This window comes from Musa acuminata, chromosome BXJ1-8 (genome assembly GCF_036884655.1).
Source record: "Musa acuminata AAA Group cultivar baxijiao chromosome BXJ1-8, Cavendish_Baxijiao_AAA, whole genome shotgun sequence".
Lineage (NCBI taxonomy): Eukaryota > Viridiplantae > Streptophyta > Magnoliopsida > Zingiberales > Musaceae > Musa > Musa acuminata.
Genome location: NC_088334.1, coordinates 41,260,960 through 41,282,840, shown reverse-complemented (window position 1 = coordinate 41,282,840; position 21,881 = coordinate 41,260,960). Strand labels below are relative to the sequence as shown.

At 40.9% G+C, this 21,881-nt stretch overlaps 3 protein-coding genes across 5 annotated transcripts; 2 read left to right on the top strand and 1 right to left on the bottom strand.

Annotated features, from left to right (window-relative positions):
- Nucleotides 1-5,107: 5,107 nt before the first annotated feature.
- Nucleotides 5,108-6,920, bottom strand: LOC135587856 (probable isoaspartyl peptidase/L-asparaginase 2). The gene is made up of 3 exons (XM_065079672.1): nt 6,363-6,920; nt 5,822-5,908; nt 5,108-5,748 (listed from the first exon to the last, which is right to left on the bottom strand). The coding sequence occupies exons 1-3, from the start codon at nt 6,756-6,758 to the stop codon at nt 5,233-5,235; spliced, it is 999 nt and encodes a 332-aa protein (XP_064935744.1). The 5' UTR covers nt 6,759-6,920; the 3' UTR covers nt 5,108-5,232.
- Nucleotides 6,921-10,993: 4,073 nt separating this feature from the next.
- Nucleotides 10,994-14,589, top strand: LOC135587855 (F-box protein At1g47056-like). Of its 2 annotated transcripts, none has more exons than XM_065079670.1 (2): nt 10,994-12,801; nt 14,297-14,589. In XM_065079670.1, the coding sequence occupies exon 1, from the start codon at nt 11,095-11,097 to the stop codon at nt 12,484-12,486; it is 1,392 nt and encodes a 463-aa protein (XP_064935742.1). In that variant the 5' UTR covers nt 10,994-11,094; the 3' UTR covers nt 12,487-12,801; nt 14,297-14,589. The 2 variants fall into 2 exon arrangements, with proteins under 2 accessions (XP_064935742.1, XP_064935743.1); XM_065079671.1 differs by having other exon boundaries at nt 10,994-12,944.
- Nucleotides 14,590-16,939: 2,350 nt separating this feature from the next.
- LOC135587854 (probable beta-1,4-xylosyltransferase IRX14) lies at nt 16,940-19,955 on the top strand. Of its 2 annotated transcripts, XM_065079669.1 has the most exons (4): nt 16,940-17,867; nt 17,976-18,533; nt 19,560-19,805; nt 19,893-19,955. In XM_065079669.1, the coding sequence occupies exons 1-3, from the start codon at nt 17,038-17,040 to the stop codon at nt 19,771-19,773; spliced, it is 1,602 nt and encodes a 533-aa protein (XP_064935741.1). In that variant the 5' UTR covers nt 16,940-17,037; the 3' UTR covers nt 19,774-19,805; nt 19,893-19,955. The 2 variants fall into 2 exon arrangements, with proteins under 2 accessions (XP_064935741.1, XP_064935740.1); XM_065079668.1 differs by having other exon boundaries at nt 16,941-17,867; nt 19,560-19,955.
- The last annotated feature ends 1,926 nt before the right edge of the window (nt 19,956-21,881 follow it).

The following is a 21,881-nucleotide window of genomic DNA, read 5'->3' as shown; positions in this document are numbered from 1 at the left end:
AAGATTTTAGGATAGAGACGTTTTCAAGAATGATAATGCATTCCTCTATGTGATTGATTTCATGCCATTGTTTTCTAAGCCAAAACCATGCATCATCGTTTAAACCTGAAAATTAAGCATCATCATGAAAAATCATCATGATCAATAGTATGACATATTAAAACATCTTTAAATAAAATATTCAATTTATTAATAATCATTTTAATTCTAATGGTCTTTCTTTTATTATTATTTGTTGTAGTAATATATTTTCTTTCTTAAGTAAATCTAACTTTTCATACTTAGTGCAAGGAATTAATATGCAATATTTATGCTCAAATTTTTAATTTTTTAAAATCACTAGAAAGAGAAGCATGATCTCCTTTGTTTTAGCATTTTATATTTCCTACTAACTAATTAAAATCATCAAACAACTAATGAAATGTAACAAGTAATTTCATAGTAAGGTAAAGGGGTTTTGGTTGAACCACTTACCTTATTATCGAAAGCCACCAAGGCTTAGTTCGCCATCTCTTCTTTGTCGATTTACTCCTCATCTTCGAATGCACTCCAATCGTCCTAGATCACCTTAAATACCTTCTTCTTCTTTTGTAGTTTCTTCTTTACTTGTGGATATTTATTTTTGAACTGTCTCGGTCGATTACATTCATAGCAAGTTATTTTATATTTTTTAAGTTTATTTTTACTCTTAGATTCTTATTTTATGAGCTTTTTTAATTTTATTGTGAGGAGTTCAAGTTTATTATCACTTGAGTTTTTGCTTGAGTGATCTTCTTTTATTCTAAGTGTCAAATCCTTCATGTTCTTTAGAATGTTGCTCTCATGTTCGTCATGTGCAATGCATGTTCTTTCATAGATCATTAAAGACCCGATAAATTCTTCAAGCGAAAAATTATTCAAGTCTTTTGATTCTTGCATTGTCATTACTTTTGAGTCCCAAATTTTTGGAAAGGATCTTAGAATTTTATTTATAAGTTCAAGATTATAAAAACATTTACCAAGAGCTTTCAAACTATTGACGTTATCCGTAAAACAGATGTACATGTCAACAATAGTTTCGTTTGGCTTCATTCGAAATAATTCAAAATCATGTATCAAAAGATTTATCGTAGTTTCTTTTACTCTATTTGTGCATTCATGAGTTACTTCTAGTATATGCCAAATCTCATGTGTAGTTTCGTATAAATAAATATAATTAAACTCATTTTTGTCTAAAGCGCAAAATAGAGCGTTCATAGCTCTAGCATTTAAAGAAAAAAATTTCTTCTCTAAATCATTCCATTCGTTTATTAGATTAGAAGACTTTTAAAAACTACTTTTAATAATATTTTATAAATTTAAATCCATAGAAAGTAAGAAAACTCTCATTCGAGTTTTCCAATAAGTATAGTATGTCCATTGAACATAGAAGGATGAACGATAAAGTGACCCTCTAGATTATTAGAAAAAGCCATCTCTCTTGGGTGTTAAACCAACAGAGAGAAATGTGACTATGATACCAATTATTAGGACCGAAATCGATACTAAGATGGGGGGTGAATCAGTACTTTCATATGAAACATCAGTTTGAAAATTCTTATTCTATGCAAATCAATATCGACAAAGAGTTTAGCTTGAAAGCGCATTCGTAAGTGTAGTAAGAGTAAGAAATCAATTTACAATGTAAATGAAAAATATAAAGTAAATGCAAATCAGATTTATAATGGTTCGATCGTCGTGACCTATGTCTATTCTCGATTCCTCCTCCGTTGAAGCCATCGACATCCACTAACGGTTTTCTTTTAATGAGCGAAGATCAACTACTCTTTTATAACTCTTTTCTCCTTTTAACAGGCTTAGGAGAGAACCTTTACACCCCCTTTTACAAATTTTACCTCACACTTTCCCTTAGAATAGTCTCTAAACTTTAGGAGGGAATATACACTTTACAAGGGTTTACAACTTTAGAATCACAGAGTTTTGTTCTCACATTCATGCTCTTCTTAAACAGGAATTTGTGGGATATTTATAGACCCCAAATGACTTCAAAAATTAGAGTCAAAATTTAAATCTCTAAGATTTCAGGGTATTAGTTGTACCACCACTTGTAGCATTGACATTGGGTGATAGTAGTAGTACCACTACCTGATATAGTCTCGGAGATTACATCTTGGAGACCAAGGCTCTAGCGGTTCCATTGCTTGGACCAGTGGTGTCACCACCTAACCCAACTTTTGGGTCACTGAATAGGCTTCCTAACGAGCCCAAATTAGTTATAATTTAGGCCCAATTGGCCCATAATTGAGTTGGCCTAATTACATTCAAAACCAACTTAATTACAACCTAAACTACTTCGATCTAGACAAATTATTACAAAACATAAATCATATGTTTGTCCGGTATGTAATTGATTCATCCGACGCTTTGTCCGACCCTTCGGCTCATTGCCCTCTCCTTCGGCATATTGTCCAATCGACATATTATCCAATTGGCATGTTAACCTCCCACAACATCCGATATTCTTAATGCAATATCCGATGCCCGAACTCATAGCACGAAGCCTTCTATCGGTACATCGACCAATCTTCTTACATTGTCCATTCCGGCCCAACAATTAATTCTTCTTGCTTTAATCAATTTACCTTTCCTTGATCGAAGCTAGTCCTGCATCACTTAAATGCATATTAGATTATAACTTTATTAATTAGTTTCATCATCAAAATCTAAGATTCAATAATAAAAACTCTCAGCTCTTATAATTTAGAATTATAACTAAACTCAATAAGAGGAGACTTAAATTATACTCAAAATAAGAGCTTACAATACTTTATTAGCTCAGGAATAGATATTCCATCAATCAAGTCTATGTGAGGTAATTATAAACCCCAAAAGGCTCAAAAAATAGAGTCAAAAATTTAAATCCCTAAAATTTTATGATACAGGCAATTCTACCATTGACACTACTAGGCTACCATCGTAACTTTTGATATTATAAATCTAAACTCTAGTGATACTATTCTCACAAAATTTAAATTCTAAGTAATACTATCGTCGCCTTAGGTGGTACCATTGACAAAAAAAAAAGCTAACAAAGTACAAATAGTGCTTGTTGATTGACTTAGGCAATACTATCATATGAGCCTAATAATACCACCACCCAGGCCTAGTTTAGGCTATTGATTTGGCCTTCTAATATATCCAATTCAAATTGACTTCAAGCCCAATAACTTTCTTGACAAGTGGACTTCTTTTAGCCTAATACTAACATAAATTAAGCTAAAATAATCTTAATTAAGACATTGACAAATCAATCGCACATCCAGCATATTTATAAAACTTTTGGCATGTTGTATGCTCTTTTGGAATGTCGTTCGATCTTTCAAAACTTCATTTGAACTTCTAATACATCGCCATTTCCTTTGGTCCATTCTACCTCATGTCAACTTTCTCATAACATTCAATTTTCTAACATAATATCTGATCCTTTTGGCACAATGCTCGAACCTATAACATGAAGTATGATCTCTGGTATATCAACCAATTCTCTAATTTGACGTCTAATTTTTTAATGTGATAATGTTCCTGGCACAATGTTTGATTCTCTTACTTTGAGTCCATGATCAAAGTATTTTATACATCACTTATCTAAAAATTATATTAGTCCACTAAACTCATTAATCAGTTTTATCACCAAAATTCGGGATTCAATACCTCCCCCCTCGTTACCGGCATGGAGGTTGGAAAACTGACCCCTCTTCGATGCATGATATTATGGCTCTTATTGTTATCGCACCTTGCTGCTCTCTAGAGGTGGTCAAAGCTATCTTTGCCATCAGCAACCATGGCCTTGACGATGAGATTATGTGGAGCTTCAAGAGGGAAATGTTCGACTCCATGGAGTATAGCTACCTCTTCCACAAGGTTGGAGGTTTAAGGAGATGACCAAGACAATGATGACCAGGAGCTATGGAAGTCAGGAAACCGAGCCCCATTATTGTTCACTTTCACACCCGAAGGAGAGTTAGGTTCACATTGAGGAGGAACGACCTCTTGCCGAGGGACAGAGGTCATCGATTCAAGGCGTAGGTTGGGTGCGTAATGCATAAAGTCAAAGAATTAATTGAAGATGCATAAGTTTAATGTGTCAGATAAACTAGATGTCACACTTTGAATCCCTCTTGCAAAAGCCCTCGAAACATACCTTCGGAGGAGGGGATAAATGATCGGAAGGACATCGTCAATCAATCATCATCTAACATGTGATTTTAATATGATGTCCAAGCTATAAAAAGAAGACAAAGGCCATCTCTTCACTTATTTGCCCATATGGATAATGATGCGAGGTAAGCGGTTGTAAGTTATCCTCCTCTTATTGCGTCCTGATAAAATATTTCATGGAATATTTTGTCCCTATGACTATATATAAAAATTCATCTTCAAAATAATAAAAAATAAGGATTACTTTTTGACCACTTAAAAAATAAGTTCTTTTATGACTTATATATAAAAATTCATCTTTAAAATAATAAAAAATAAGGATTAAGTATAGAAATATCTCAATTTTTATGCATGTGACATATTAGTAGTTCCACGTTTTATTCTTGAAAACAATTAAAATAAATCTATACACACGAGTCTACATCACGTCAAATTGATCGGGACATTAATTATATTTTTTATAATAATATTAATAAAAAATAATATCCTATATTAATAATGTTAATTGATTAGATATGATTTGATTTGAGGATCAGATAATGTAAAAAAATTAATGATGATGTTACCACCGTTTCATTGTCTGTCAGTTCCATATGTTTGGCATTTCTTCCCGATTAGGATTTTTTCAATATTAAGTCAGGCTGTTTGTTCATGTAACTCGGTTTGGTTATTGGCACAGGTTGGATTCTGCACGTACCAATGTACAGAGTGATGAACAAACGTGAACGCTTCGTCTTCCTCCAATTTTATATAGAAAGTGTGCTGGGTTGGTACGTGGGACAATCATCATCGTACGATTGCCATGAGTTCCACACTTGTGCACTCATTTTCTCCGGCTTTTTAGGTAGTGGTTGTTGATTGTTTTGCATCCGGAATATGAATCCATCCAACAAACTGTCACCATAGGACATACGCAACCATGGAGAAGAACCTTTATTGTCTAGTTATCATCATGCCCCCAAGCAGCACAGACGCAGATCAATTAGCATTTCTCCAGGGACATTGGGGAAGAGATAGAAACAGAGAGGCGGGCGGCTACCATATGCCCACCTCCATGAACCCATCCTGTGTTGCAGATCCTCTAAACATGCCAACCGTGTTGAATCCATACGCCACCTCCCCATTTCTCGACACGGCGATGAGCCCGGCCTTGCCCTCGTCCAGCCTCTCCTTGATGGCGTAGTCCACCGCCTCCTGTAGGCTCAGCCCCTTGTACTCCATCAGCGCCGCCACGTCCCTCGCCAGAGTGCTGCGGATGATGGCCTCGCCCTCGCCGGTGCACGACACGGCGCAGACGTCGCAGGCGTAGGTGCCGGAGCCGATCAGGGGCGAGTCCCCGATGCGGCCGCTCATCTTGTTCATCAGCCCGCCGGTGGACGTCGCGGCGGCGCACCACCCGTTGTTGTCCACCACCACGCAGCCCACCGTCTCCGGCGCGTACATGTTGATCGGCAGGCCGTTCATCTGCAGACCGCCCTCCGCCTTCGCCCCCATCAGTCCCGCGATGGCGCTGCAACTATCCACGCCGGGGATCGGCACTCTGTAATCGAACTGTTCCACGTAGAGCACATCAATTAGCACGGTGTTCGCTTCTGAGATGTGATCGTGCGCATGTAACAAATACCATGATACTGTTGGCCTCCTTCGCCAGCTTCAACATGCTCACATTCTCCTCGGTGATAAAGTAGCTGTTATCCACCATTTCAACACCCTGCAAAAGTAGCAGATCAGATTCAACAAGCCGACAACCACGAGTTTCAGGCCAGTGTTTTCTTCACCACGTCAAGATTCCAATGGAATCTCTGGCGCGTGCCAAGAGGCGCATGGAATCCCGGGTCCATTTCGGGGTGTGCCGAACGCGGACAAAGGCGTTCGGTTGGGTCGCACAGGCATCGAGTGGTGCAGGTTTGCATGCCCCGTCCTCGTGATTTGGACTCGTGCGCCTCCGTATCTGTCACGGTTGAGCGACACCGCTCATCGTGCAGATTCCATCTCAGCAATATACGCTGAATGATTCTGTACCGATGTGGTTATGTTTGTGATTGAAATCGGACGGTCAAGATCGAGTTACGCTACACAGAGAGATTGATGTCGGCCGTTTGATTGGAATCCAACAGTCGAGATCGTGTTGTCAGCATGAAAAGGGTGGTAGAGAGATGGAGGACCTGTTCACGGGCGAAGTCCTCGGCGCCGTCGAAGGCGAGGTAGGAGTGGGGGGAGCGGTCCATGACGAGGCGGGCGAGGGAGACGGGGTTCTTGACGGTGGAGAGGCCGGAGACGGCGCCGCAGCGGCGGCCGCGGCCGTCCATGATGCTGGCCTCCATCTCCACCGTGCCCCGCCGGGTCAGCGCGGACCCACGGCCGGAGTTGAACACTGGGTCGGTCTCCAGCTCCCGGACCACCATCTCCACCACGTCCACGGCGGTAAGGCCGGCCTGCAGGGCGCCGGCGCCCAAGTTGAGGCACCGCGACAGCACCCTTCGAGCCTCCTCCTGCCGTACCGCGGGCAGGCAGGGGTCGACGCCAGCACCTCCATGGACGGCGATTGCCCAGCTCCCCATCTCCTCTACCTCTCCTGGTTCTTCTACGATGGCGCCATCGAGGCTGCAAGGGCGGGCTATTTATAGAGGGCGGGGCGGACGTGAAGGGCTTCCATAGCTGGAGTTTAGAGAGGTGGGAAGAAGCTCCCCAAGTTGTGGGGGGAAAGAGAGAGAGAGAGCGCCTTCCACGGATCGGGGGTGGGGGAATCTAGTCGTTCCCTTTCTTACCTAAGGTAAAATCTTGTGTGCAGGCAAGTCTAGATTCTCCAGCCGACAGAGTATCAGCCACGAGATTCTTCCTTTTCTGGGTGTTTTTATCTGATATATCGGTGTCCGGGCCAATGCCTCCATCTTAGCCGTCAGTTGCTCATCGTATGGATCTCGTATAAGCTTCCCGTGATGCCCTAATGCCCATCCCCTTGGCCCGGCGGTTGTCAGCCGCCCACCCATCCGATGACAAGGACAAGTACAGAAGAATCCTCCTCCCAACAGTACAATTATTGATCATTGAGGCTAGTCTTAGTTGATACGATCAAGAGACGTACTTTAAGGTTTTAAATATTAATGATTCTATCGTATAATATTTGGCTTCTTGAAACATGCATGTGAAAGTGATGGAGAATCGTCAAGAGCAGGAATGATAGATTAGATTATCCTCAAATTTTGCCCCATATTAGGATCCATTAAACGCTTGTGTTGCATCACTTAAACCTGACTAGGAGATATCTTGTCTCGTCCAAGACGAGGAACATGGAAACAAGGCATATCTTCGTCAAGGTGAAGTACCCTCCGTCGCTTGAATTGGTGGTAATCGTGTTTCCTGTTTCGTCCGATTTATACGAAGGGCACAACACGTCAAATTTTATTGTGAGTGCTTCTTTCTTTCACGAGTAAAAGGATAGTAGTGGTTTGATGATTTTTTTTTCTTTATGTACGTATGTCTACCTTTTATTTATCTCCGTTAATCTATTTTTCAACTTGGATGGTATGTTGATGAGATTATCATATTATTGGCATGTGAAAAATAAGACATGAGTTGGAAATATTGTCGACGGCCGATGACATCATCAATATTTTACGTGATGCTATTGATTACGTCAGTTTTGAATAGTCCTATGTGAAGAGACATCAAATCATATGGGAGTTCACTTAGGTTTATCCTAAGAACATTCAATTCTCATACATATCTATAAAATCTTTACTGTTTTTAATCATTCAAAATATCACTCTATAACTTTATAAAATCCAAGCTCAACCCAAAAATCATTAATCATCACCTAAAAATTTATAAAATCATAAAATCAATCATTTATCACCTGTTTTTATCAAGGATAAAAATCTCTATAGGATAGGTTGTAACACTTGTCTTTAAAAAATCTAATCTCAAGAATAATGAATTGATCCAGAACCTTAAGTCAAAACAATACCTCTTCCTTCTCTGTTCTAGTTCAAGTTGAGTTGTAGCAAGGTTCTTATTTGATTAGTTTTCTCCGGTTTTCTCTTCTAATTGTTTTGATTTAGCTAACACAAAGATGATAAAACGATAAGCATATATCAAGAAAACATATATGTCATGAATAGAACAAGTGGTACAATCCTTAAACTAGTTAGTGATACATGTCCTTCATCTTTTCTCCTTTTTTTTTAATTTAATATAAATCCTTTTCACAAATCTATAAGTACTAAAACTCATCCTTTAAAATCTAAAAATCAGGTTTCAATTTCATTTCCACTTTATTCTTCAAGAAAACCAAATATGGAAAAAAGGGACATATGTCATTAGATAACCTAAAGATTATGCTACTTTTATTTGCTCTATTAATGACATGTGATTCCTTAGGTATGTTTGTCAGTTTGTCATTTTTGTATTAATTAAACCTAATTAATTAGAGAAAAAAGTAAAGAAAACTTATCAAATGAGAACTTTATTGTAACTCATCTTGGACTAGAGATGAGAAGGAAAGAGGAATTGAAGGAGAGGAAGGAGATTGTTGTTTTGGCTTAAGATTTTGGACCAATTAATCACCTTTGGGATTAAATTTTTCTAAGATAAGTGTTCTAACCCATTATATAGAGATTTTTATTCTTGATTTCCTTTTATTTATGAGCAATTTGTAGGGTTTTCTTTTTTCTAATGGCATGAACCCTATTTGAGTTATAAATTTGCTAATCTAGATTTTTAAAAATTCTACCCTATCTATCTTGTTTTAACTATAATATTTTAATTATAAAATTTTGATTTAGGATAAACTTATTTTTTTAGAAAGTAAGACTCTTATATCTTTTTTTAATATCTTACTTGAATGATTTAAAATACAATTGCCTACTCAAATATTTATTTCTTTTAATCATTTGGATTCTGTAAAATAAAGAAAATATTTCTCTAATATTTTTACATAAAATTATTTGTAATCTCTATAGTTAGTTTCAATTTGTAAAAAACATACTTTATTTGAAAATAAGCTCATATATCGTTCAAATACTATCTTGTTTGAGTAAATTAGAGTATAATTTATTATCTAAATATCTCATACAATATGCCTCCATTGAACTTGATTTCTAAATATCTAAATATCACATATTCTATCAAAATAAATTTATTTCTAAATTTATCTATTCTTATTTTTACTTTTTGAACTTGATTTTAAGAAAAATTCTTCTATCAATTGAGTGTTACCTAAGTCATCCATGAATAGATAGAGTTTCTAGATGATGGAGACGAATATTAATGATTATCTAAAAAAAGATAGATCATGATGTGTTATGATCTCACTTCATATATGTTTCTATGTACTCTTTGGATAGGAATAAAATGAATGAAATGTGACATTTAAACTTATGTTTCAGATTTGTTCTTGATATGCTTATAAATATATTTTACTTAATGCTCTTTACTTTATTGATATGCTCATAAGTATTCTTTATGCTTCTCAATACTCCATGGATATACTCATAAATACGCTTTACTTTATTGTTACGAACAAATCAATAGAAATGTCAAATATAACTCGAGCTAATAATTTGTATCAATATATTGAGTAGTTTATATGTTGCTTTTTACGTAACAAGATGACATCTATGATCCTTTCTATCTAGTAAAATGACATCTATAATTCTTATATCTAATAAAATGACATATATGATTCTTATATCCATGTCTTACACTTTGATTTTAAGTTCATATGATTTATCATCTTTTTTGTTATAGATATTTTAGTCACTTGTTTAGTTTTATTACTCACCCTATTACTATATAAAATTTTAAAATTAGCTTGTTATTTATTGTGATGTTAGGGATTGGGTTGAGATAGTAGACTGTAAGAAGTTTTTTTTTTTGAAGTCTTTGATGATTTAACATATATTATTATAAAAGTATACTTTGCTTATAGTGTATTTTTAAACAAATTTGAATTGATGTGTGTTCTTCTTATATAGTTTAGAATATTAAGTTTTGAAGTTTTATATTGTTATGAATTTACGATAAATGATTGATTTTGTGATTATATAAATTTTTACTCTTGTGGGTTTATATGTGATTATTAATAATTTTTGAGTTAGTTTTAGATTTTTTAAAGTTAGGAGTGACATTTTGAATGATTAAAAAACTACACAGGTTTTATAGATGTGACTGAGAATTTAATGCTCTTAGTGTCCTTAAATATTATCTTGAATTCTGAGTTTGAATTATGAATGAATCATAATTTTTATGATTTAAGATAGATTCATACCTTTTTAATATTATTTTGGGGGTGTACGATAAAGATGCTCATATAAAATCGGGAAGATAAGTAAAATTATATCGTAAACATACCTAATAAAATTTCTTCGATACTTAAAATTAGTACAGGATTAAAAGAAAAAAAAAAGATTAGGCACCGAAATGATTATCCAATTATTGAATTGAGATAATGATTAATGTAGAGAACTATTATGCTGAGTTACCTAATTATTATTAAGTGACAGATTATCAAATAATGATTTACCTTAACATCAGACTATAAGTGATCATCTTAATCAAATCAATTAATCCTAAAAATAAACTCCTAATTTGGATTTCAGTTACATTATATCTCAAACAGTGATTTCAGAGTCGAACGGTCTCGTACTGACTCTGTATCTATCGGAGTTCTGATGTGATTTCCGCCACAAGACTCGGTCGGTCATACCGATTCTTATTTATTTTTGGGAAATCTATATATACATATCCCCTATTAAAGATGAGTAGTAGTTTGCACATTCCTTCTCTATCCATTCATTCAAATGTTGATATTAGCGCATATATCCTTCCATTTTATAGGGGGCTCCTTTTTAAGTATCCACATTAAGCTCCTCCGATCTCTCTTTCAGACTCTGCGCCATGCCAACCTCCCGTCCGCAACGAGACCACACGCTGGACCTTCCCGACGACTGCCTGGCCCTCGTGGTCGGCTCCCTCGGCCCCCGCGACCGCAACCGCTGCGCCCTCGTCTGCCGCCGCTGGCTCGCCGTCGAGGCCCGAAGCCGCTGCCGCCTCGTCCTCGACGCCCGTGCCCCCCTTCTTGAGGCCGCCCCCGCCCTCTTAGCCCGCTTCGACGCCGTCTCCAGCCTCTCCCTCCGCTGCGATCGCTTCTCCGACAGCATCGGCGATGACGCCCTCGACCTCATCGCCCGCCGATGTCCCGCCCTTGCCCACCTCAAGCTCCGGGCCTGCCACCGCGTCACCGACCTCGGCATGTCCGCCCTCGCCTCTCACTGCCCCGCCCTCCGCCGCTTCGCTTGCTCTTCCTGCTCCTTCGGCCCTGCCGGTATCGACGCCGTCCTCCGAGGCTGCCCCTTCCTCGAGGACCTCTCCTTCAAGCGCCTGCGAGGTCTCGCCGACGCGGTCCCCCAGGCCGTCTGTTTCCCGGCCTCCTCTGCCCTCCGCTCCCTCTGCCTCAAGGATCTATACAACGCCCAGTGCTTCACCTCGGTAATCGCCGGCTCCCCTAGCCTCAGAACCCTCAAGATCATACGCTGCTCCGGCGAATGGGATCCAGTCCTTCAGAAGATCGCCGGACGGGTTCCCAAACTCGCTGAGGTCCACCTCGAGAAGCTCCAGGTCGCCGACCGCGGCCTTGTCGCCCTCACCTCCTGCCTGGCCTTGGAGGCGCTCCACCTCGTCAAGACCCCCGAATGCACCGACGCCGGGGTCGCCGCCATCGCCGATAACTGCTGCATGCTCCGCAAGATCCGCATCGATGGGTGGAGAACGAACCGGATCGGCGACTACGGCCTCATGGCGATCGCCAGGGGTTGCCCCCAGTTGCAGGAGCTTGTTCTGGTCGGGATCAACCCAACGGCTCTAATAATCGAGCACATTGTGAGCAGCTGCCGCAGTCTCGAGCGCTTGGCGCTGTGCGGCTGTAAGACAATTGGCGACGCTGAGATCGCGCACATTGCCACCAAGTGCACGGCTCTGAAGAAGTTGTGCATCAAAGGGTGCCCTGTCTCTGACCGTGGGCTGGAGGCTCTCGCCCGAGGTTGCCCCAGCTTGATAAATGTTAGGATGAAGAGGTGCCCGCGAGTGACCTGGGAAGGTGTGGAGTGGTTAATGGCCGCCAGGGGAGGGTCATTTGCTGTCAGCCTGGATGCAGTCACGCTGCAGGAACCGGATGTGAGCATGAGCGAGGGTGGGATGCAGGAAAGTGGGATCGAAGAGCTTGCGTCTCTCACCGAACACATTGTGACGTTAGATCTTCCCTCAAGCAGCAACGATGGATCCACTCTCTAACCTCGAGCATGAGGAGCTTCTTATCATCTGTTGGCAGAAAATAGTCAAGTAGGAGTGACAATTCTCTTCAGCATTTATGCTGGCTAACTGATGATGGGATGGAGAGACAAATTGGTATCAGAGCAAAGGTTACCGTGGCTGGTCGTCGTCATCAACATGCTCCTAATATCGAAGAACATGCTGCTCATGATGTCATCGAGATATTGAAATCGATGAGTTGAGGAGTAGGCATATACAACCAAGTCCAACCCATCCATCCCAACATCACTAACTTCTCTCATCAAGATCATCGACATGTTTTCCTTTCTTTGCTAAGTAAGTGTACTTGTCACACTTCTTTTATCATTTCTATACATTTTTGCAAACATCTTTTTCATTCTCTTGTAGATGATCACTTCTGGTGGAAGAATTTCAATAATATGTCTTTCGGAAAGGACAGAATGATCCTTTGTACATAGGTTGTTACCTTTCTACTTGCTTAGAATCTTTGCTAGAAGAGGGTGATGTGTAGAAGTGGCACATACCTTTTTGTGAGTGTTGAACTGCACATATTTTGAATTTCTTTTGTTTGTTTACCAGCTTAACTTGTGATACCAGGGTCGACATCCATTACCTAATAATCAATATATTTCTCGGAGTTGTAATCAGTGCAGATTGTTATGACATGTTTAATATTTCTTCTTCATGTTGTTGTCTGGAGGTGTCATGTACCTGCATGATCAAGTCAGTTTTAATTTTTTTTTCCAAGTATGAAATGATTTTTTGGGTACTTGGACATGTACAAATTAAAGGTCTGAATTAAGAAGTCAAATAAACAATACAAAGACATACCTATGCACTTATAAACGTTAATGAGCTTACTTATCTGTTGATAGAGCTCAATACCTGCTATCTCAAATAATTTTGATTTCCTTGAATAAGTAGCATTTGGCAGAGTTTTGATTTTTGACCAATAGGGAACACAATTAAGATGAAATTTATAATTTCTGCTGGCTGGCTGTGCTTTCTTCAACGGTCCAGCTGAGAAAAAGAGAGAACCAAGGACAGGGTAAGCTATCGCTGGAAGAACCAGAAAGGAATCTGGTTAGAACATTTCTGATTCATGAAGGAAAAGAAAGACTTTACAATCTGGAACAGTATTTATTATATCCACAGATCATACAGATGACACCACGATACTCATATGAACATTTCTTTAGATTCTTTTAAATTCTTGAATGGTAGAACAATGTGCATGCATTTCCTCTTCCTTGTTAGTTCCATAGCTGAAACCTTCTATAGAAGTTGACATAGTGTTGTTTTAAGTTTCCTAGATGATGTTTATTGGAAGAGCGACCTGCTTTGGACAATTAGGAATTTCATGAAAACAGCAATATGAAATCCTACTGAAGTAGGAACACAGAAAACTGTTATAGATCTAAATATGCTCCAGTTCTGATCCTAATTCTGGATGTTCAAAGATATTAGATTTATACATCAGACTCATTTGGTAGCCTTTTAAGTAATTTGTGTGCAGTATAACATGGTTATAGTTTTCTTTACAATTTGATATCTAGTCGGTCAGTGAAATTTCTAGTCACCACATGTCTATTAATAGTTCTTGAAGCCCAAGTTCCTTGAAACTTGATTTTGGCCTGAAGCGTATGTTTGTTTGATAATATGCCAAAGACAACAAAGTGAAGTTCCTCAAACCAAATAGCTAATTTTCTTTTCTTTTTCTTCCGTAAATGAATGCAAAACTTTCTTCGAATTGTGGGTCTTTTATTATTTCATTTTCAAGTTTCAATCTAATTTGATGAACCAAATACAGGAGCTTAAATCACTTTCACCAAGAGTGCAGTTTTTTTATGGTTCACTTTCATCGAAGCAAAACGCCATTAAAGGCCCTGCCGTGAAGCTACTATGGAAGTCCAGACTTGTTGATTTTGCCTGGTAATATCAGTCATTATTTTTCTTACAAAGTAGTTGAATGATATGTTTGATCATATTTCATCTGGAAATGATTTCTTGGGAGCTACACCGGAGAATTTTTTATATTAAAATTGATGTGAAGTCCCTTTTCAATAATTCAATTCTTGATTGTGGCATCTGATTCTATGTCCAGCATTTATTTCATTTTGTAGGAGTAGTAGATAATGTTCCTGCTGCTGACCTTTGACATTTTGCTTCCACATCACTGCAAATTTCTAGATTTTGAGTTTTATCCTGATCTCAGGTGTACTCTTTTAAGTGGTTAGGACATAGCAGCCACTGAAAGCTATGGAGAAGTGAGAACCTCTTCGTAGACTCTCCAAATCAGTTCTATTGAAGAGTCTGTTCATTGATGGAACACCAACTTTTAATCTGTCTTGTTTTGTGCTGCTTAGAGCTGTGCAATTCCCATATGCCTTGCTTGTTCTCAGTCCAAGTTCATTGACATAGTGATGCTGAACACATCAAAGCACAGAGCATGACACATGATTGTGCTTCAATCTTCGTTGATGTGGCCATTTAAATCCACATCACTTCCAATTATTGGGGAATGTCAATTTTTTATTGGATTGTTCTGATTACAGAATCTTGATGGATGCCATTCCATTGATGATGGAAGGTGTGAAATAGTTGCATCAGTAGACAATGAAGTCCAGACAGTTCCAGGGAATCATCACACATGTTTTGCGGGACTCAAACCCTAATCCACTGGTGTTTGAAATCTATGAGCCCACTAATCTGACTTCCACATGGTTAGCAAGCAGCAGCAAATGTCTGTAGGAAACTTCATGGCAAGAATCCACATGTATGTCTTATTTGTCTTTTTGGTTCACATTAGATCTCCTTTGGTATGTGTGTCCATTATAGTTATCCAGAAATCAGATTTTTGACAGTTATTGATTGTAGGCATTAATATGATTTTGGAATGCTAAAAAAAGGAACAGATCTAAGACCTAGAAATCAGATCATATATATTTTTTAAAATTATTTTAAGTGAAAATATGGTTCTATAAATGGCATCAACATTGATGTTGTGTGTGGAACTATTATTGCTTGTAACAACAAAAAGCAATCAACTTCACAGTGGCTTTTGACAACAAGTTGGCTTGGAATAATTGAGCACGTCGACGGGACAGCCACCGACCCTCATTTCTTTGTGAGACGAGGACGGCTTACCTCTCCAACATTTATTTCATGTATTATAATGGTTGATATGATATATCTTTAGGAAATCTAATTACTCAATAGGATATCTATATTTCAAGTCAGTCTCATCTAGAATTGATTGATGGGTACCTTAATCTCCATAGGTGTGGATGTACGAGAGAAGTATCACATGAATAGTTGGTGGGTCGATCAAGACAGGTGAGCTAACATTTATTTTTTTGCTGTGGTCAAGTGTATGCACTAGGTTTTCACCTAAACTTCATTTAGAAGAGATTATAGAATGTTCTCAATTCTATAGTTGTTCGCAGTCCAATAAATTTGACAATCGAGTGTGCATGCAATTTGACTTGTTCGATCAAGTCAAACTAGAAAATTTTGCTGAGATGATATTTAAGTCAAATAAATAAATAGTTGACTCGGGTGTTGTTACTCATTCCATAGATATCGAATATCACATCTCTTCGGACCATATTTAAGTTTTATTTATTGATAATGGAATATGACATATCACATCATATATCGATCAAAACATCGATTCAATATCATATTGGGTTCATAATCAGTTCAGTTATTGAGTTAAGCATTAAAGGAGTGTTACTAAATGTACCTCGTTTTTTATTGCAAATCTTACTGAATCACTTCAACCCTAAACCCCAAGGCTTGGAGGATGCTCGACTTCATACGATCATAATATATGCTCGTGAAAGAAAGAAAAAGATCATCCGGAGAAGCATCAGAATTGTATGAGATAGCATTTGAAAACTAATAATTTTGGATGTATTATTAGTGATGAACCTCTTAAATAAAGATCAAGCTCTTATGTAATTGTCCGTCTCTCCTCGCTCAACACTACTAGAAGACAAAATGGCACGTGGCACATGGTGGTGGTATGTGTGAAAGATGAAAAGGCGCGTTAAGGCAAGTCAAAGTCAACCTCCATCTGAGCGATCCGGACGCAGCCACCAAATCCCATTTCACCGTGTCCCCGACAGCAAAGGAAGCCTCCTGACCTGTTGCTGTACCATCGGCAAGCCCCCACCAACTCTCTCGCCCCCCAACCTACGCCTCCATGATGGCTCTCTTCCCCCGCCTACTCCTACTCGCTTCAATCCAAAGCATTCCACTGCTCCTCTCTTCTTCGAGACGGCTCCACCCTCGCGACTCATAGTCCCCACCTCTCCTCTTGGCTTCCTGCCTTCCACCAAATCTTCTCTCCATTACTGTCCCATCATCCTTTCTTTTCCCATCTCCATTTCATCGAGTAATTTAATGCGACACCTCTCAAGTTACCAACTATATTATTATAAGGATCATTATTTGCACCTCAACCTTCCTTGCCTCCGCTGCTCTACGTACTTCTTCTAACTCGCAGAACCCAGGAGGAGGAGGAGGAGAGGGGAGGAGGCGACGGATATGAAGATGTCTTTGCTTCAGAATCAGATCAGCCGCCGCGGAAGCGGCGGCGGTTACCGGCCCCTGGATGCTGGTGGCGGCGCAGCGCAGACCGACGGCATCCTCCGCTCGCCATCCGCCCTGTTCTGGATCGTCCTCCACGGCCTCTGCTGCATCATCAGCCTCGTCCTCGGCTTCCGCTGCTCCCGCCTTGTCTTCTTCTTGCTCTTCTCCTCCCCTTCCACCTTCACGACCTCCTCCACAGCAACTGTCTTCACCTCCGCCCCCATCCTCCACACCACCACCACCACCATGACCACCACCACCACCACCACTACGACCACCACTACCCGCACCGAGACGTTGGCCCTCTCTCTCCCCACCCCGCCCCCGCCTCCTCCTCTGGCGGAGGCGTCCCTCGCGGTGGCCAACAAGACGCGGAGCCGCGTGGTGGTGGGCCGGCACGGGATCCACATCCGGCGGTGGCCGCACCCGGACCCGGAGGAGGTGGTGCGGGCGCACTGGATCATCGAGCGGGTGCAGCGGGAGCAGCGGCTGCAGCACGGCGTGCGGACGCCGCCCCGCCCGCTCATCGTCGTCACCCCGACCTACGTCCGCACCTTCCAGGCGCTCCACCTCACCGGCCTCCTCCACACCCTTCTTCTCGTTCCCTACCCGCTCACCTGGCTCGTTGTCGAGGCCGCCCCCACCGGCGTCCCCTCCAACGACACAGCCGCCTTCCTCGCCCGCTCCGGACTCCCTTACCTCCACATCCGCTTTCCCGAGCTCGTACCTGACAACTGGCCCGACCGCCGCCTCACCGAAGCCCGGATGCGCCTCCGCGCCCTCAGGTCCAACGATTCTCCCTTCAAGTCATCCCAAATCCAACAGTAAAGATTGGATCTTGGTCTGGAATTCTGTCAAAATATTGGTTCTTGATTTGGTTTTCCTGGAAACAGAGTGGTGGGGGAGAGGAGAATGGACGGGATCGTGGTGTTCGCGGACGACAGCAACGTGCATAGCGTCGACCTGTTCGACGAGGCGCAGAAGGTGAAGTGGATGGGCGCGGTCTCTATCGGAATCCTAGCCCACTCGGGGCGAACCGAGGCGGTCGGCGACCCGGAGCTGAGCGAGGAGGAGGACAAGGAGGGGAACTCTCCTGTGCCCATCCAAGGCCCGGCCTGCAACTCCTCCGGCGACCTGGTCGGGTGGCACACCTACAATGCTCTGCCGCACACGGGCGCCGCGTTCGTCGGCGCGGGCAAGACCATGCGGGCGGCGAAGATGGAGTGGGCCGGGTTCGTGCTCAACTCGAGGTTGCTGTGGAGGGAGGCTGAGGGGAAGCCCGATTGGGTTCGGGATCTCGATGCGGTGGGCGAGGACGGGGAGGAGATCGAGAATCCGCTGGCTCTGCTGAAGGATGCCTCCTTCGTCGAGCCTCTGGGGAATTGCGGGAAGAAGGCCCTGCTCTGGTGGCTCCGCGTCGAAGCTCGCTACGACAGCAAGTTCCCACCAGGGTGAGTTCACGAAACCTCTGCTTCTAATCATCCTCTCCATGAGAAGCCAGATACTAATACAAACATGTTCTCTGAAGCTTCAGCTTTCTTCTGATGGTTATCATTACTATCCTTCCACACTTTTACAGTTCTGCATTGCTAGATCGAACCTTTGTTTGTGACTCTCTGCAATGTTTTGGCACATGAAAGATGAAACTACATTTTTGATTCTTAACGCACTTCTACTAGGACTAGTTTGTGGTGCTTCTAATCTGATTACTGCTTGCACATAAAACTGTGTTGCTTAGGAATTTGTTCTCTGTATCTTTGTATGAGTTTGTCGGAGCATCTTTTGTTTTTCTATCTATTGCAAGATCAGTAGTCTTGTAGTAACCAAAGGAATTATGGGGTGGGATGGTTCGGGCATGGGGAAGACATGACCAATGCTTCAACAGGATCATTTTACAGCCTTCACGAGATCAGACTGTACTAGGAAACAGGATTCTTCATGTGTCGGTGGGATTCTGTGGCGACAAATTTCTGCTTCCATACTGCATACCTCAAGCAGATTAAACCACATTTTTGTTCTGTGATAGTTCTGCTAGATTAATCTATCATTAGATAGATTCATAACAATGCTGTTGATTCATATGGTCGTCGCAAGTAATGTATGAAAGGTCTTTAGCAGCAAGAGAGTATATTAGGACATTATAATTAACATGAGAGTGAAAGTGATCTTCTGAGGGTGTTATGTCATTAGTGAGGTCTTTATTTCTTGCACCACAAGAGCAAGAGCATCGGTTTGGATTCAGCGATATCCAACTTCGCTGCTGACAGAATAAGATAATTTATCAAAAATGCCATAAAGGTATTGAATGAGAAGTCTATAACCCTGTGAATCACAAAACATATGTTTCATTTTATTCGTCTCACCGGAGATCACCTTTTTCTCGTCATCTTGATCATATTATCTTATGCAGGGCAGAATGATCCTTTGCTATTCAATTTAGGTCATATTACATTGACTTTGCTTCTTTGTGCACGCAGATGGGCAATAGATTCTGCTCTGGAAATCACGGTTGCTGCAAAGCAAACTCCATGGATCGATTCACCTCCTGAGCTTCCATCTGAAATGATGGCGATCGATCAAGATATGTTTGGGATGAAAATTTCAAGGAAGAGCATGCCATCGTGGACTAGTCACATTTATCATGACAAAGAGAAGCACGATTCATCATCGGTTGATGCAGACCAAAACTAGTAGATGAAATGGCACCAAAGCGTGCCAGAGAGGTCTGTGTATATGAATTTTAGATAGTTCTCGATCGTTCCTGCAACTTGTTTGCTTCGAAAAGAGTAACATCAACTGTTGATGACCAGGCGTTTTTCCAGCTTCGCTGCAAGAACTATACAAACACAATGGATTGCAGCCTTTGATGACTCTGTCTTTGTATTGCTTCACTTGGTTATCCTTGCACTGCTGCTACAGTGGCTGGTTTCAGCATTTGCTAGTTGAATGGTGGAGCACTCACCATGCCATAAAGTTTTGCTAATTCTTTCTATAGTCCCTTTTTATGTTTTGGTACTGCAAAATACTTGAGAAACATGGTGAATACTACATAATTAATGGTTGCAATAGCAAGATATAATTTCAGCATGTTAACATGTTTTATGTCATATGTGATGCATATATACCTTCTTCTCTTTTGTTGTCCTACTGCTTAGGAGATTTGCATATCCATCCCTTCATTCTTTCAGGATTCTTATCTTTTCTTCTAAAACCTGTTGAAAAATATTCTGAAAAATGATATGTTTGGATAATTCATAGAGTTGGGATGATAGAGAAGAAGAAAAAGAAAAAAAAAAGAAAAGGTATTGATGACTAAGGAAAAAAATTATTTCATCACAATCACTTCCAATCTAACAGTCTCATCAATCCTTTATCACAAAGGAAAAACCATGTTTATCTATGAACCCCTTCATTACAATAATGTTGAACATTCTATAGAAAAGATTAAATTAAATAAACCTATGAACGATCAAAAGCTGATATGTAATGCATATATTAATGTGTATTTCTTTATAATTTACAGAAGCATACAGAATTAAACCATCACAAAGTCCACACCGCAACTATTACATCCAACACAAACATACAAGTAGAGAACGAGGATTAGTTTTGGCACGTTAATTCTAATGCATGAGAGCGTACGTGGACTTGCAGCGTCGTCAGGTCGGCGAGGTCCTCCCCCATGCGCAAACCCGACCGAGGTGGCCGACGATGCAGGCGAGGGCATGGCTAACCGACCGCGCCACGAACCCGATGCACTGCTCGAAGGGGTCGCGCATGCACGCGTGCCAGCCCCGCGGCCGCTGCCGAAGGCGCCACCAAATCCTGGTGATGCAGTTCTGGTTGCGGTCGGCCACGATCGCCACCGGCTGCAGGTACGCGGACGCCGCGTGGTTCACCAGCCGGTTCCGGATGTAGATGGCCGAGGAGTCGAAGCCGCGGGGGGGATGGCGGCTTCTGCCGGCGGAGGCGTGGGAGGAGGAGAAGAAGCAGAAGGCGGGGCGGTAGCGGTGGAGGAGGAGGATGTCCCGGAGGCTCGTGTAGCGGTAGTGGTCACGGTGGGCGTCGAACTGGCGGTGGCCTTGCAGGGGTTTGGATATGATAACCTGTTGCATCTCTGTCTCCATATCTACGAGCTATTTCTTGTGCTTAGTTTATATAGTCGGGTGACATGACAAGGAGAGGGGAGGAAAGGAAAGGAGTGGCCATCGATGGCCTCCCTTCTTATTTGTCTTCGTCGATGGTTGGCTTGGACGATTCAAGGGGAGGAGTGCAGGGATGGAGGGAGGGAGGGAAGGAGAGAAGAGAATTTGGAACCTCAACGGTGGTTGTCCAATTGTTTAGGTTTTTTGTCGGGGATTGCTAAATGTGGATGTTCTTAATCTTTTGACCCGGGCAAATTAGTTTCTCTTGTTTGTTGTGTGTTGTGACATCAAAGTGCCAATTGTTCTTCTAAAAAAGACTTTTAAGATTAAGATTGAATTTAATCTAAGTGCATCAAATTTAATTTAATCACTAATTCTTGAATTTAAGTTTTATTTATGAATTAATACCTTGATTAATTTTACATTTGATTTATGTGGATTTGATGAATGTATTTATATAAATTTTAATTTAATCATTTCGATTAGTGATTTAAATTCAACGAAATTGATAGATCGATTATTCGATCAAATTGGATCGTGATAAAATTATCGATTAATCTCATATTAAAAACAAATAAGATTAAAATTAATCTTATTAAATAAATAAGATTAAAATCATAAATATGATTTATGATTTAGGTTTGAGTTTAACAA

Bases quoted from the DNA above. Each gene is read 5' to 3' on its own strand.
- LOC135587854 (XM_065079669.1), top strand. From the start codon at position 17,038: ATGAAGATGTCTTTGCTTCAGAATCAGATCAGCCGCCGCGGAAGCGGC. The intron at 17,868-17,975 runs GTCCAACGATTC...TCCTGGAAACAG, and splicing joins ATGCGCCTCCGCGCCCTCAG to AGTGGTGGGGGAGAGGAGAA. The intron at 18,534-19,559 runs GTGAGTTCACGA...TTGTGCACGCAG, and splicing joins GACAGCAAGTTCCCACCAGG to ATGGGCAATAGATTCTGCTC.
- LOC135587856 (XM_065079672.1), bottom strand. From the start codon at position 6,758: ATGGGGAGCTGGGCAATCGCCGTCCATGGAGGTGCTGGCGTCGACCCC. The intron at 5,909-6,362 runs GTCCTCCATCTC...CTACTTTTGCAG, and splicing joins AGGACTTCGCCCGTGAACAG to GGTGTTGAAATGGTGGATAA. The intron at 5,749-5,821 runs GTATTTGTTACA...TACGTGGAACAG, and splicing joins AGGAGGCCAACAGTATCATG to TTCGATTACAGAGTGCCGAT.
- LOC135587855 (XM_065079670.1), top strand. From the start codon at position 11,095: ATGCCAACCTCCCGTCCGCAACGAGACCACACGCTGGACCTTCCCGAC.